At 41.5% G+C, this 15,499-nt stretch overlaps 1 protein-coding gene across 1 annotated transcript; it reads left to right on the top strand.

The window, feature by feature from the left end:
• Positions 1–2,977: 2,977 nt before the first annotated feature.
• LOC117537794 (V-set domain-containing T-cell activation inhibitor 1-like) lies at positions 2,978–4,934 on the top strand. Its single transcript, XM_034203164.1, has 2 exons — positions 2,978–3,742; positions 3,938–4,934. The coding sequence occupies exons 1-2, from the start codon at positions 3,403–3,405 to the stop codon at positions 4,057–4,059; spliced, it is 462 nt and encodes a 153-aa protein (XP_034059055.1). The 5' UTR covers positions 2,978–3,402; the 3' UTR covers positions 4,060–4,934.
• Positions 4,935–15,499: the final 10,565 nt, after the last annotated feature.

The following is a 15,499-nucleotide window of genomic DNA, read 5'->3' as shown; positions in this document are numbered from 1 at the left end:
AAAGTACAGGTATTTGTGTTCAACATGTAAGAAGTAGAAAGTACAGGTATTTGAGTTCAAACATGTAAGAAGTAGAAAGTACAGGTATTTGTGTTCAACATGTAAGAAGTAGAAAGTACAGGTATTTGAGTCAACATGTAAGAAGTAGAAAGTACAGGTATTTGTGTTCAACATGTAAGAAGTAGAAAGTACAGGTATTTGAGTTCAACATGTAAGAAGTAGAAAGTACAGGTATTTGTGTTCAACATGTAAGAAGTAGAAAGTACAGGTATTTGTGTTCAAAGTGTGAGAAGTAGAAAGTACAGGTATTTGAGTTCAACGTGTAAGAAGTAGAAAGTACAGGTATTTGGGTTCAACATGTAAGAAGTAGAAAGTACAGGTATTTGAGTTCAAAGTGTACAGTATTTTACTTTCACCACTTTGTCTTTAGCACTTTCTAATCTAACTGTTTAGTTTCTGTTCCCTTATTATGTATTATAAATCGTACTGGTAAGGCTAGCCAGGAACAAGGAGCAGAGGCAGGAGCTTTAAACACAATAATACAGTTTAGGGGAAGAGAAAGCAGGAGCAGGTCCGGTGGAGTAAGGAGTAAGGAGTAAGGAGTAAGGAGTCAGGAGTAAGGAGTAAGGAGTCAGGAGGTGAGACTGCAGGCTCAGGAGAAAACAGGTTGGACAGGGAATCGCTTGGCAGGAAGCAAACTGTTTTTTAAATTCCTGCATTCCTAAACACTGCTCGGAGCCTTCTTCATTTCTAAATATAGTCCTCTTCCACACTCACACAGGAGGAGGGAGTGCTCTGATCCTTTACTCAAGACAAAGACACACAGTTAATAAAACTTACAAGTAAAATACCTTTATTCAAAATCTTAAATAAAAGTACAAAATCTTGAGTAAAAAAAGAAAAAGTAAGAGCGGATGTCCAAAGCCCCGACGGCCTTTGACAATTTTACATTTTAAAATGGATATATTTTTGATTAAATTAAAATGAACTGTTCACCTGGGTTACAGATATGGGCATGCATAGCAATCATATGACCAATTACTCTGAAGGATAAAGTGTGGTATAGCAGAATGTAAAGTGGAAGATCTGTGCAGGTTTTAAATCATAGAAATGTAAGGTGTCCAGAGGCCTGTACTACGAAGCCGGATGTTCTCTTAGCGGCTAACTTCAGGGTAACTCTGGGTTTCCGGTCCTACGAAGCTGGTTCTCTTCTTAGCGGCTAGATCTCCATGGTAACTGATGCTGAGCGGCTAGCCTGCTCCGGAGCGGGTTAGGTTGCAGGCTAAGAGATCAACTCAGTGAAAGCACCGCCTGCTGACCAATCAGAGCTCAGTGTGGAGTTTAAAGCGATCAAGTCATATTACAGGAGAAAGGAAATACAGAAAAGCTGCCGTCGCAGGAAAGACGGCCGGCAACAATCAGCGACTGTGTGAACGTGAACATGAATAGAATATCACCTCCATCTTCAGAGCAATCTGACTATTATAACATTAGCGTTAAGAAAGCTTACTGAAATATCTGCCACAACATCAGTAACCGGATCAGAGTCACATTAAGTACAGTCCATATCACTTCATAATGTATCATCTCCTGATCTGAGTCAGCGTCTCCAATATCATTGACATGCAGCCAGATGTTGCTTTCTGCAGGTCTTTGTTGTTACACACATATAACAGCAAGACAATCTGCAATATAACTTATTTGCAAAATACATATATATATTTACAGCTTTATAAATATTATATTATTACTGGCCCCCCGTAGTTAGACAACTCAATTCATCTCATTTAATAACTGTACCTGTTCACTATATACTGCTTTTAAATACTATCGCCTGGCTACTCTCTGGATTGTGATTCTGTAATGCCTTTGAACTTTTAATCAACATTAAGCTGTCTTTGGCTCTTGCTGTAACAATGTATATTTCCCCTCTGTGGGACGATGCTGCTTCTTTTATACGCGCTCGCAGTTAAACCCGGCTCCCCGTCTCTCTGTCGCTCTGTGTAGCTGGCCTGTACGACTACACTTCCTCCTCCACATAATCTAGTCTGTCCTTGCATGTGATTGGCCGCATGGTGTTCTGAGCAAAATAAAGTCCCGCCCTCCTGCATGCATGGATTCTCAGCAGGAGACTGAAGATTGGGCTCTTCTCGTTCAAAGAGTCGCCTCGTTGAAATAAATACAACCAAGTGTTAAATCAGACTTTAGTTCTCCACTCCAGTTCAGAGGTACATGGTGTACTTTTCCTCCTCTACAGTTCAGAGGTACATTGTGTACTTTTCCTCCACTACATGTATTAATACCTTTAGTTACTTCACAGATGTGGATGAATGATGTGAAATATAATCAAGTGTTGAATCAGACTTTAGTTCCACCTGGAGTAAATCCACCAGCTACCCTGCAGTATACAAAGTCCTTCAAACTAGCTGCACCTCCACCAGCTACCCTGCAGTATACAAAGTCCTTCAAACTAGCTGCACCTCCACCAGCTACCCTGCAGTATACAAAGTCCTTCAAACTAGCTGCACCTTCACCAGCTACCCTGCAGTATACAAAGTACTTCAGACTAGCTGCACCTCCACCAGCTACCCTGCAGTATACAAAGTACTTCAAACTAGCTGCACCTTCACCAGCTACCCTGCAGTATACAAAGTACTTCAAACTAGCTGCACCTCCACCAGCTACCCTGCAGTATACAAAGTACTTCAAACTAGCTGCACCTCCACCAGCTACCCTGCAGTATACAAAGTACTTCAAACTAGCTGCACCTTCACCAGCTACCCTGCAGTATACAAAGTACTTCAAACTAGCTGTACCTTCACCAGCTACCCTTTAGTATACAAAGTACTTCAAACTAGCTGCACCTCCACCAGCTACCCTGCAGTATACAAAGTACTTCAGACTAGCTGCACCTTCACCAGCTTTGAGAACACTTTCATGATCAATCATTATAAAACATATCATATATATTATTCTGAAATGGACCAATCTGCACAACGACTACTTTTACTGTCTTTCACTATATTTAGATGAGAATACTTTCATGATCAATCACATACATGTTGATCATTTAACTGCAGTTTCCTTCCTCAGTGTTTGCTTCGTGGGCTCAATCCAGTTGCTCAACGTGAGCGTAACATATATAAATGTGTATCTACATTTTTATGCATATACATTTATATATACAGTATATATAAATGTATAAATACATATATATATGTAAATATAGTTGTAAAAAAAGTGGTTTCAAAATATTGTTTCAAACATCAAGTAGATATCGAACACACCCTAAAATGGCATTTTTCTTTGCAAAATATTGATGTTGTAAAAAGTTTCCTGTTAGAAAGAAATGCACTGCTGACTTCTGCCTTTCTGCTTTTTCTTGATTTTCTCCCAGAGTTGATGTTGAGGGCAAAGCCTGCAGAAGACGTCACTCTTCCGTGCAACAGCTCCAGAGATGCTGCCATCACAAAGTTAGAATGGAACAGAACTGAGCTGAAGCACTACGTCTTCTACTTCAGCGATAACAGGCAGAATGAAAACTACCAGGATCCACGTTATCACGGTCGTGTTCAGCTGAAAGATCCAAAGATGAAGAACGGAAACGCTTCTGTTCTCCTGAAGAACGTCGGCATCGACGACACAGGAACGTACGAGTGTTGGGTTATAACTCACTCCAATAATCGCAGGAAGAGAAACGAGAGAGAGTTGGTGCGCTCCGTCAATCTGATCGTCTCTGAAGGTGAGTCTGTGTTTCTCCTGAAGAGTTCCTCCATTGGTTTAAAGATGATGTTGATGCTCTGTGATCGGTAGATAATGTCTGACATGAGACTGGAGAGGAAACAGATTGTGTTCTTCATCTCCTTCATGATCAGCTGTTCTCCAACATGAGGGGACGTCCAGTCGTTTCCTCACTGCTCGCTCTTTCTGTCCTCAGGGTCTGAGAAGCACCTGAAGAATGGAGACGCCAACGATGAACAACCAGAGGGTTCAGGAGGACACGTTGTGTTGGGAGCTAGTTTGGGACTGGTTTTCTCATCGTTGGTGTTGTACTTGTAAAATGTCCAAGAGCTAAAGAGAAGAGATCATTAGAGAGAGTCGATGAAGAGGAAGTGATCAAACTGAACCCCTTAGATGTCAAAGACCTCTTCACACCTGACTGTCCTCCATCCCCTGCTTCTCCTCTCCTGAATGTCCACGTTGTCGTGGTGGAGGGTCTTGATGAATAACCCAACCACCTGCTCTACCTGAGGGGCTCACTACTATCAGTCAGATTACAGGGATATCAGGTGCTCACGCTGCAGACACACGCTGCTCCGGACCACGTTGTGTTCAGGGCTTAACATCAGCAAATACCTCCGTTCTGTACCTACTTGAAATATTAAATTAAATATAAATGAATGTACAGTCAGACTATGAGAGGTAATATTATCAGCTGAAGGAATACGTTACATTAATGTCTCATATAACACTGTGCAGTTACAGTCAACTGTATGCAACATCTATCAGTGATTTGCATCAGAACAAGATATCAGATTGTTATGTTATCTTTTTCATTTACCTCTTTTAGGGATTTCTTTGTTGTTTTTATCTTTCAGTTTTGTTTGTTTTTCAATAACAAATGTATTTTATATATATATATAAGAAATATATATATATATATATGTTAATAATTTAGTTTTTGGGAGAAGGGGTGATTAAATAAGTGTAAACTTCTTCTCACGCATTTTTGGATGTGTAATTAAGAAGATCATTTGATTATATATAATTTATAGGTCAGTAATATTTCTGTTTATACACAGCTGATAGAAAGGGACACCTGGTGGTCAAAGCACGTTATTGAATTGTATTATTTCATTATTAGATATTAATAGGAGGATGTGCAAAACAGACAAACTAATAAGGCTTAATTTAAACATTAAAGAGTACTTTAGGTTCAGGTCTTCTTTTGAATAAGAAGAAGCTTTAAGAAGAATATGGAGGGATGAAACCCTCTTGAAACCGCAGGTCCTTCCTTCCTGCAGAGGTCAGACTTTACAACCAGCACTGCCCCTAGAAGACCCTCCTACACACACCACAACACAGACTATAACACCCCTTGCTGCTAAATACAAACCAACTTTGTGCAATATGTGCAATATATATATATGCCATTAATAACTGTAATGTATACCTGGCCACTAAATCATATATATGCCGTTTTGTTTTTGATCTGTATTTTTGAAAATGTTTTCTTTTAGCATATTGTTTATTTTATTCTAACTTAGTACTTTGTTAACGCATGTAAGATATGCAACACTATGTCTGTGGCTCTTTCCTGCTGTAACGCTGTTCCCTCTGTGGAACTAATAAAGGTATTCTGATTCTTTAATGGTCACACATGCAGAGCACACAGCACACACAGTGACATGTGTTTCTACAGATAAATATTAAGCCTGACAAAGTACTTAACGTCTAATATATTGCTTTCCTGCAATGTTAACTATGTTTAAGCACTTATTTGTTTATTATTTGTTTATTATTAAACTGATATTATACATATGTATTATACTCTTATGTAGATAGTATAAGAAATGTGCAGAATGACAGTTTAATGGTGGAGTATACACACATATTGAAAGATGTCTTGTAATGCGCTGTTGAGGAACCTGCGACACAAGTTTTTAGTAGTCGTACACATGCCGCTTTCGTCTCATTAGTATGCATAAAAAGTGACAGGTGGATACGCCCCCAATTATGCAAATGAGCTAAGTCCCGCCTCCCATTATTCGCGATCCTTTGATGTGAGGGTGAGGGGTCATCACCCGCTAGGGGTGAAATGCCCCCCTGTGTAGCGCCTTTGTTGTCTAATTCTTTGATGTGTTGATTAAGTCTCTTTGAAGCTGTATTGTAGGCCCCCCTCAGAGCCCTTTTGTTGTCTAATCTAATTATGAAGTCTAATCTAATTATGACGTCTAATCTAATTATGACGTCTAATCTAATTATGACGTCTAATCTAATTATGACGTCTAATCTAATTAGCCTTTGGTGTTTGCCCTTTGATGTGAAGTGTTATAACAGGCCGGTGTGACTTCACACTGGTGTGCTATAAACCTTTGATGTTAATCTAGGTGTCTCTTTGAAGTTATGTGTGAGACTGTCTACCCAGCCCCCCTCCCAGCCTCCCCCCTTTTCTACCCCTTCCGGGGCTATGACGCGAACTAATAGTGGGGGGTGGAATTAGGTAGAAATACGCTCAAACGAAATAACAAGACAGCAATTCCATTTACCCAGTCACCTTTTCAAAAAAGAAAAATGGCAAGAGACGCCTCGAATGGGGTTTAATCAGCCTGTGACAACTTACAGCCATCCGTCCGTAGCGTCAGTCAAGAAACGAATGCAGCAGCAGTGCGGGGGTCAGACGCCTACAGCCTGTGCACAAACTTATCTCGTGCCCTCTTTTGGTCATGCGCGCGTTCATGTGTGTTGGAGGAGGGGCTCTGTGAGGAAGTGGCAGATTTCCCCCCGGTTTGACTGCAAAAGACTCTCACTTTTTACAGAGGGCTCCGCCTCCCCCTCAACATAACAAGCCCTGCCTTTCCTCACCAGATCATTTAAAAATGAGAACACCTCAAGGACATTTTGTGAGCAACAACCATGGATCTGGGAGAAAACAACTCTCTCAGCTGCAGCCTGGAGCAAACGCCTGTAGGACCTCCATCCTCTCCAACAATCTGGACACCAGATCTCGACAGCTATATGGCTGATATTGATATTACGGGGTGGCTGGATATGCATCAACCTCCATCTACTCCATCCGAGTCTCCAGGGGAATCAACAGCAGTAGGCATTGATGCGCCATGTTTTGACATCGTCATTCCTGAATACGGTAAAAGCAGTTGTAGTTCATCTGTTGGACAGGGTAGTGTACCTTTACAGAAAGGAATTTTTTTACGGATGTTAAGTCGATCACCCAAGTCAGAGGCGGCACGAGTGTTTATTTCCGACCGAAGAATACTATCTGGATCGAAACTATGATGAAGTGGTAAAGAGACCGTGGACCGTTCGTTTCATTCCAGCTATTCGGGACGCTCTACACCAGAGCCACCTTCATGTGTCGGAGAGGAGAGTCTTTGGAGCTACTGAGGCGATTCTGCACAATCTCAGAAACACCAGAGTCTTTGAGGCTAAAATGAAGAAGCTTTACGAACAGCTTATGGAGAACGACGAGACCCGTCTGAAGACTATAAGAGCAGCTTGGGCCTTTTGGCAGCAATAGGAAGAGTTTTTAAAAATTTTTTAATTGTATCTGTTTTTATTTTAGGCTACTTGATCTAGTGTGTCCTTCCTAAAAATCATGTTTATTATTCTCTGCTTAGAGAAAATGTTTTTTATACATGTGTGACATATCAATAAAACGCTTTGTAAGAAAAACTGTTGTACTCATTACCTCATCGGCTGTAACAGGAAACATGTCTGAGAAACGTGTCATGCATAAAGTGTATTACACTCTTTCTAATCCAGGGAGTTTAGGAGGTGTGGATAAACTCCATAGAGCTGTACAGAATGAAATGGGTAAACAAGTAAATGTAGAGAAAGTCAGAGAATATTTATCTGAGCAGGATGCATATACTTTACATAAGCCGGCTCGGGAGCATTTTGTAAGAAACAGAGTTTCCGTACTCAGACCGCTGCAGCAATTTCAAGCAGATCTCTGCGATATACAGTCGCTGTCCGAACATAATGATGGTTTTAATTATTTGTTAACAGTCGTAGATGTATTTCGAAAAAAGCCTATGCTCAGGCATTAAAGAAGAAGACGGGTATTGAGGTTACCCAAGCCTTTGATACAATTTTAACACACAGTGAGATCCCTAAAAAGATACAAACAGACGCGGGGAAAGAATTCTTTAACAAAGTTTTTCAAAACTTATTGAAGAAAAGAGGTATACAACATTATGCAACCGCCAGTGATATGAAGACATGTGTGATAGAGAGATTTAACCGTACGCTGAAAACTAAAATGTGGAGGTATTTTACTGCTAAAAACACTCATAGATATATAGACGTCTTACCCGAACTACTTGAAAGTTACAATAATAGTTATCACCGAAGTATTAAGATGACACCACTGCAAGTGACTAAGGAAAATGAGGCTCAAGTGTTCCGGAACCTGTATAACCCCTCCAGCCTTCGTAAAAAAGCTGTTGCCAAAATAAACTTTAAGGAGGGGGAGCTTGTAAGGATATCCAAATTGAGATATTTGATATATGAGCAGAGTTATACGGACGAGTTATTTACGGTGTCTGAAGGCTTACCTCGACAGCCACCTGTTTACAAACTCAAAGATTATGATGGAGAAGAGATCAAGGGTACTTTTTATGAGAAAGAGTTACAAAAAGTGAAGATAACTAATGACAAGGCTTTTCAAGTCGAGAACATTCTAAAAAGGCGGGTGGTGAGAGGGAAAAAACAAATGTTTGTATCTTGGCATAATTGGCCCGAAAAATTCAACAGCTGGGTTGATGCAGGCGAAATCCAAGATGTATAAAGCAAACAGAATCAACGCTCAGTCCTTCATTACAGCCATGGAGATAAATGAAGGGTTCTACATTACGCTGCCGTCCAATGCCAGCCTTGATGTATTTCAAAACAATACAAGCTCTAGTTATCAGGTGAACCTGGCCCAGCCTTTACACTTGGATGGTTCGTGGCAAGTCGCCATGACAGAAATGTCATACCCGCACACCTGGTACAATATACCTTTTGAAGTAGCCTGCTTTGAATGGATAAAGAAAGCAAAACTCCCCGACATATCTAATAAGTTAAAACTTCATATGTTTAGAGCTGGTTACTATAGTAGCATAACTCAGCTCATGGAGGAACTAGAGTCCTGCTTCAGAAAAATTGACTCTGATGTCACTTTGTACTATAGTCCAATTCACAGGAAAATTGAATTTCTAGGAGGGGGCCAATATCGTTTCCGCTTTCCAAAACCCGTCGCTTATATGCTTGGACAACACACTCTCACTCCCTAAGCGTCCAGGAGCGACGTTTGGTCAGTGTCCGTGGCGTCCAGTTGTGACGCTCCTAGGCTCCTTCAGCGTCATAAAGGGACGCAAATAGCTTTCAACTGATTGCAATGTCTTCCCATCTGCGGCGGGATTTGACGCTCATGGAAGCACGGCATTCGTTTGTGTCGGCTGCCCTTAAAGGCAATGTGAGCGTCCATTCCCATTGGATAACGGAGAATTGTACACCCGGAAGTAAGTATTCCTCTTACTGTGGATTGATTTGACAGTGATATCTGCACTACTCATCGACTAAAAAACACCAGATTATCCTTGTTAATTACACAACATTGATTGGTTTAAATTGTGTGCAATGCTTTTGTATTTTTCCCCTTCGATTCGGAGAAACAAATGTTTTTTCTGAGTAAAGGATGGCAGAAGACACTACACTACCCAGAATCCCCAGCTATCGTTTGGACTACACCATGTGCTCTGTTTGACAAACCCCGTGATAGTCCTCAAGCTCTGTGATTGGAGAGTGTGCTCCGAGGGTTAAGCAGAGCGTCGAACAGCACTTGAAATGGGATGGAATCACGGCAGACTGTCCAAAACTGGATTTGAACGGGTCCCCCGCGTCCCCCCTCCCCCACCCCGTCCCCAGAACTACACATGCTGGCTATTCTGTTTCGCAACATGTTCTCTATCTATGGCACGTCTCTACTGGGAGTTGTAGTTTTAAAAGACGTTTTCGTATTTCCCATAATAAGAAGTGGCCAGTATTAAACTGTGTACATCCCTGGAGGTTTAGGGGATAGGAAACACTCACATTTAAAACATATAATTAATAAATGGGTGAAAATTGCTTGTGCCCATAATGGGTAGCACACACATGCCAGCTAAGGTCAGAAGAGCTTTATTTAACAGCTGGTCTTATGTTTGTGACCCCTGTTGTTAATTGATAACATTACATTACATTACATTAATTGATAAGCCTGAAACATGCACTTGTTAAGGTTCAGAGGCACATTTTGCAAATATGGCAGTAGCCATCGATCAGCTTAAGATAAGATATACTTTATTGATCTCAAGTTGGAACATTTGCGTTACATCAGCATGTGTAACAGTTAAATATGCAGTGGTGTTTATTTGTAAATAATTTAGTATAATCACACAAATTCTGTGTTTATATTCAACAATTCTGTGTTCTTTATTTATTGATTGTTCAATACCTGACAAGGTCGGAGATGAAATATCTACATATATCTTATAAGAGTATAATACATATGTATAATATCAGTTAAAATAATTGCTTCAACATAGTTAACATTGCTGGAGGTACGCACAAATATTGATAGATGTCTTGTAATGCACTATTGAGGAACCTGCGACCCAAGTTTTTCATTCAATGCAGAACTACACCATAGTTGTGTAGGCCTATATGATATGTCAATAAACCTTAGAAAATCTTGAAATCTTGAAAGGGATGTGCAAAATAGTCATTATATACAGTCTTTAATGAACTATTAGTAGAGAATAACGAGTAATGAATATACTTTATAGGGATCCTATTAATATCTAATAATAAAAATAATGAAATTCAATAACATGCTTTAACCACTAGGTGTCCCTTTATATCAGCTGTGCACCTTTATGGTGTAAATACAGCCTATCTACCAATTGGATCAAATATAAAAGTCAGCCGAATTAGTGTTGATACTGCAACGAGACGTATTGTGTGAAAAGAAATGTAAGATGTTGTTTAATGGCTGATATATTTATGATCCACGTCACGTTTTCAGTTCCTCATGTTTGTCTAGAAGTCTTCTCATCAGGGCTCTATAAATACAGAACTACGGCAGATATGTAATATTTAATGCAGCCGAACCGTGTATTACAATGCCGTTATGTGATGACTTCCAAAGAGAAAAGCAAGCACACTCGGAATAAAGTATTATTTTATTTTTAAAAAATGTTTTTGGTCTGTTTCCGGTATTTGTTAATGACGATGTGCCGTGAGATGTGAGACTGGAATTGCACAGGGGAAAATAACGTAGGCTATCTTTAGATGCGGATTTTGTTAAACTAATATGTTTGCGCTGTGGACCAACACTATACATTGACGGGGAAGGGGGTAGCAATAAAGATAACACCATTAAACAGTTACACAACATAACAGAAATAATATCGATAGCAGCGTCCCTAGCAACCACCTTGGTAACAATGAAAACGTTGCAATTTCCTGAAGTAATCTTCGTAATAACTAGCAAACTAAAGATCATGTACATCCACTGCACACATAATCTGAAATAACAACTCATATTTCTCGCATCAAATGACATCAAAACGCATTTTAATGGCCAAACTAACTTTAAAATTGGCATTTTCCACCGAGAATAAAACGAAGTTCGGCCATGTTTTCTTTTTCTGCAGGGAGACATTTGAAGATCACGTGACATAGACGCCAGCCATTGGAATGAATAGTGAAAAAAACGGGGTTTGTCAAACAGAGCACATGGTGTAGTCCAAATGATAGCTGGGGATTCTGGGTAGTGTAGTGTCTTCTTGTTATAAAATGTAGAAATAAAAAAGGTCTGAAGACAAAATTAATTCAGGTGACTCTCTTATTAGGAAAATAAAATATATAATAGAACTTTAGGGGGTAAAATGTAACCAGCTAGGACTTAATATTCTGTCCTTCCTTATCCTTTTCTTCTTAAGCAGGGCACTCGGAGGTTCTCCCTCCTCTGCGGTGTCTGGGGTTCCTGCCACCCCCCATCGGGAGCACCCGCTGGGGCCCACGACTAAACAAGAAAAAGGAACTCGTAGTCGGGGCTCAAAATCAATTTGACGGGGTGAAAACATTTTGTCTCAATACCCAAAAGGCAAAGTATTTCCTCCGTCTAGCAGATGTCTCTTATCAAACACAACTCGGAACTTTTTGGTGAATGACACATTTCTCAAAACAAAACCCTCTTTATTCCGTGCAATGTTGTGTTGCTGGCCTGAAGACACCTCCCCCTCTCAGAGTTTTGAACGTAGCCTTCCACCAGATCTATCAGACTGTCAAAGTTCACTCGTTCACAACATTCGTGCGTTTGTGTAATGCCTTTCACACGCATCACAACCTTTTTTTGATTTTTGGTCTGATAGGCATAACTTTTAGGGCCTGCTGAAACAAACTCTGCAATCGTGTCGCCCCCCAGTTCGTCTGTCAGATCCCCCAGATAAACCCCCATGGGCAGTGGAGTCTCACCCGCTCTCGTCACATATATGATACTGTCTGTGTCGCAGTAGAAGACTCTGTGCTGTAATTTCTCCAATTCACTGTACAGTTTCAGCCTGGCATACGCAGTGGTAAATGCTGCAACGAATATGTTATCTACCTTGTTGGGAGGAGAATAGCATTTTTCACCGTAGCACCACTGAACAAGAGCCGTCCTGTCGTTGAGGAATGAGAAATACGTAACCTTATGTTTAGCTGAAAACAAGAGGTTAAGAAATTCTCAGGTTGCTTCTCTGGGCAAATTTACCCCAGAAACTGTTGAGACATAGTTTTGCCACTTGTCTTTTGGCGGGGTTTGATGTGATTTGATCTGCATCCAGCAAGATGCCCTGCTTAGCATGATAGTCTGCCACATACTTTTGTCTGCTCTCATCATCTGAGGCCTCTGAAGGGTAACCTGATGCTTCAAGTTTGCCCTTCAAAAATGTGTGTATATAGTCTACAAAAATGCTGTCACTTTTCTTCTCAAAATGCCACACCTCTGTGATCTGAGTCATCTTGTAACCCATGTCCAGGGCTTTGGTGAATTCTGTGGTCACCCAAACTCCTGTTAATGCTCTTTCCTCTTTGCTGTGCATGCAGGGCCCCTGTTGGTTGTTAAGCTCAGCGCATGTACGGCATAGGGTGAACACTAGCTTACCCCCCGCAGTTCGGTAGGGCAGGACAGGAAAGTAAAGTCCCCTGGGGGGGTCTACTGTGGCTCTGATTAACCCAAAATAACTGCGAGGGTCTTTGAAATCTCGGAATATGAGCTGGGGGTGTCCAAGGGGATATAAGCCTGTACAGTTTACAAAAGGGTAGAGTGAAGTGAAATCACAATAATGAACCAATTCATCTGCCGCTGTCGTGTGCCTCAGCTCTACAGCACATGTCCTCCCTCGCAGTGCTTCTCAAAGTGTGGTCCGCGGACCACTGGTGGTCCGTGAGCGCCCCCTAGTGGTCCGTGAGTATATTGGTAAAATCTCACATTTGAAATAAATGTATTTATTTACGTTTTCCGCACTCTCGCGGCAATATCTCCGCAATGGAGCGAGCTTAAGTTCATCACACATGTGGCCACTTGTTTGTACCATTTTCAGGCGATTTGTAAAAAACTATGTGTTTTTGGATATTTGTGGAGTTAGGTGGTTCGCAGTGTTTTTTGTATTGGTTAAGTGGTCCTTGGTATGAAAAAGTTTGAGAAACAGTGGGAGCATCGCGGGGGGTCAATGGCTCTGGCGCTTTGTATTCCCTGAGGAAAGCCTGTAAATCTTGGTTGGATTTTTTCATCTCAACCCATGTATGCTCACGCATAACGATCACTTTGGCCCCGTGAACAGACTGTAGCTCATGCAGCTTTTCCTCACTAGCAGCATGGAGCTGCTCAAATGTGCCACCTGTCAAGGGGTTTTTCTCATGGCCCTTGTAGCAAGATGGACACCCGTGATAGAAGCAACCAAGAAATTCCCAGACAATCTTGCCCCCGGTTACTTCGGCAAAACCATCCACGACAAAACGTCCCACTCGTTTTTCTCCTTCGTTCAACGCATGTTGAATAAATACACCTTCTGTTTGGGCTATCCACTCTAGCCATTGAACACCTGCGTCCGAGTATGTCTTGTTTTCATAGCGGTAGTCGTTGGGTGGTGGTATTGCCAGGGTTTTGGGTGGTAGAAAGTTGGTGGTAAAAACGTTCATACACGCAGAAGCTATGGTCGCACGACTAAAAGGATCAACTCCTGTCTCTGCGAGAAACCCTTTCCGAAATAAAGTGGCTCCCTGGGCAAGAATGTCCACATCGTTTTTACAGTAAAGCCGTGCCTGCTTTTGAAAGTCAAAAGTACCCGTGCGTACCATCTCATACCAGGTGAAAAAGTCACTTTTTTCATCAGTTGTCATGCGTTCAATCCCATAACAGTGTGCTGGGGGGTAAGGTCCGATATAACTCAGATTAGCCTTAGAGCTGAAACTGTGTGGGAAGTATCCCTTGATTTTATCTTCAAATCCCAAAGCTTTTGGCATTGCTGCTAAACGCATAGAGAGATAAGACAGTGAGTCTATGTACTTTTGTCCGAAATCCTGGACAGTAAAATAAATCGCTTTACTTCCCTGCATTATCAAAGAGGGTTTTAATCCTTGTTCTAACATTGCATTGATAATTAGATAGCTGTCAAAACCCTTAGCATTGTGAGCGATGAAGGTTGCATTTTTGAACTTTGGACGCCTAAAGTGTGTCAGAAACTGCAGTGCACAGTCGGTGCCCTCCGAGACCCAAATTTCACCCGCAAGGGTTTTTGTGCACACCAGGAAGGGGGCATGTACACCATCTGCCCCCGCCATGGTTTCAAAATCATAAAACACAATGTTGTCATTGTGTTCTGTCTCTTTGGGTAACACTCTGATGTAACACAGATGTTTTTCACCATCGGCTGTAGAAGCAGAGGGTAATTTTCCCTTGCATGTCTTACATTTTTCACCGCACACTTGTGTGTTTTATCTGCACTACTCTTGGGAGTGTAGTAGGAAAGTTGACAATCTACACACTTTTTGTGTAAATCGCGGTTACTGGCAATGTCTGATGATCTTTGTGTCTGTTTTTTATGTCGAGAGTGACAGCCAGCCGTACGACACGTTTTGTTACAGTCTTTACAAAAGATGGGTTTAAACTAGGGCTGTCAAGTTAACGCGTTAATAAAAAAAATTAACGCCACTAATTATTTTAACGCGATTGATGGCAGACCACACTTCCACGCTCACCGGCAGGCACCGACTGGCTGTTGGGAGGACCGGGAGGGTCTGTGTGTGTGTGGCCCGAGCGAGCGAGAGAGAGACCTTACGTGCATTGTTGTTGTTAGCATCTGGTGCTAGCTAGCTGCGCTAACGGATATGGAGCTGTTTAAATGAAAACAGAGGAGCGACATTTCGCCACAACTGCGCCGAGCACTTGACTTTATGCAGGAAGCCAGACAGTGGGACATTGTACGAGAAGTCAGCACACTCAGCACGGATAGTGCGCAACATGATTGCAGCGTCCAGGCAGCTCCGGTTCGAGCATATGCCTTGAGTTGCACAACGATCCATCACACACACACACACACACACACACACACACACACACACACACACACACACACACACACACACACACACACACACACACACACACACACACACACACACACACACACACACAACACACACACACACACACAACACACACACACACACACACACACACACACACACA

This window comes from Gymnodraco acuticeps, unplaced genomic scaffold, assembly GCF_902827175.1.
Source record: "Gymnodraco acuticeps unplaced genomic scaffold, fGymAcu1.1, whole genome shotgun sequence".
Taxonomy (NCBI): Eukaryota; Metazoa; Chordata; class Actinopteri; order Perciformes; family Bathydraconidae; genus Gymnodraco; species Gymnodraco acuticeps.
Note: the sequence above shows the minus strand (reverse complement) of the source record. Positions and strands in the feature narration are given on the sequence as shown.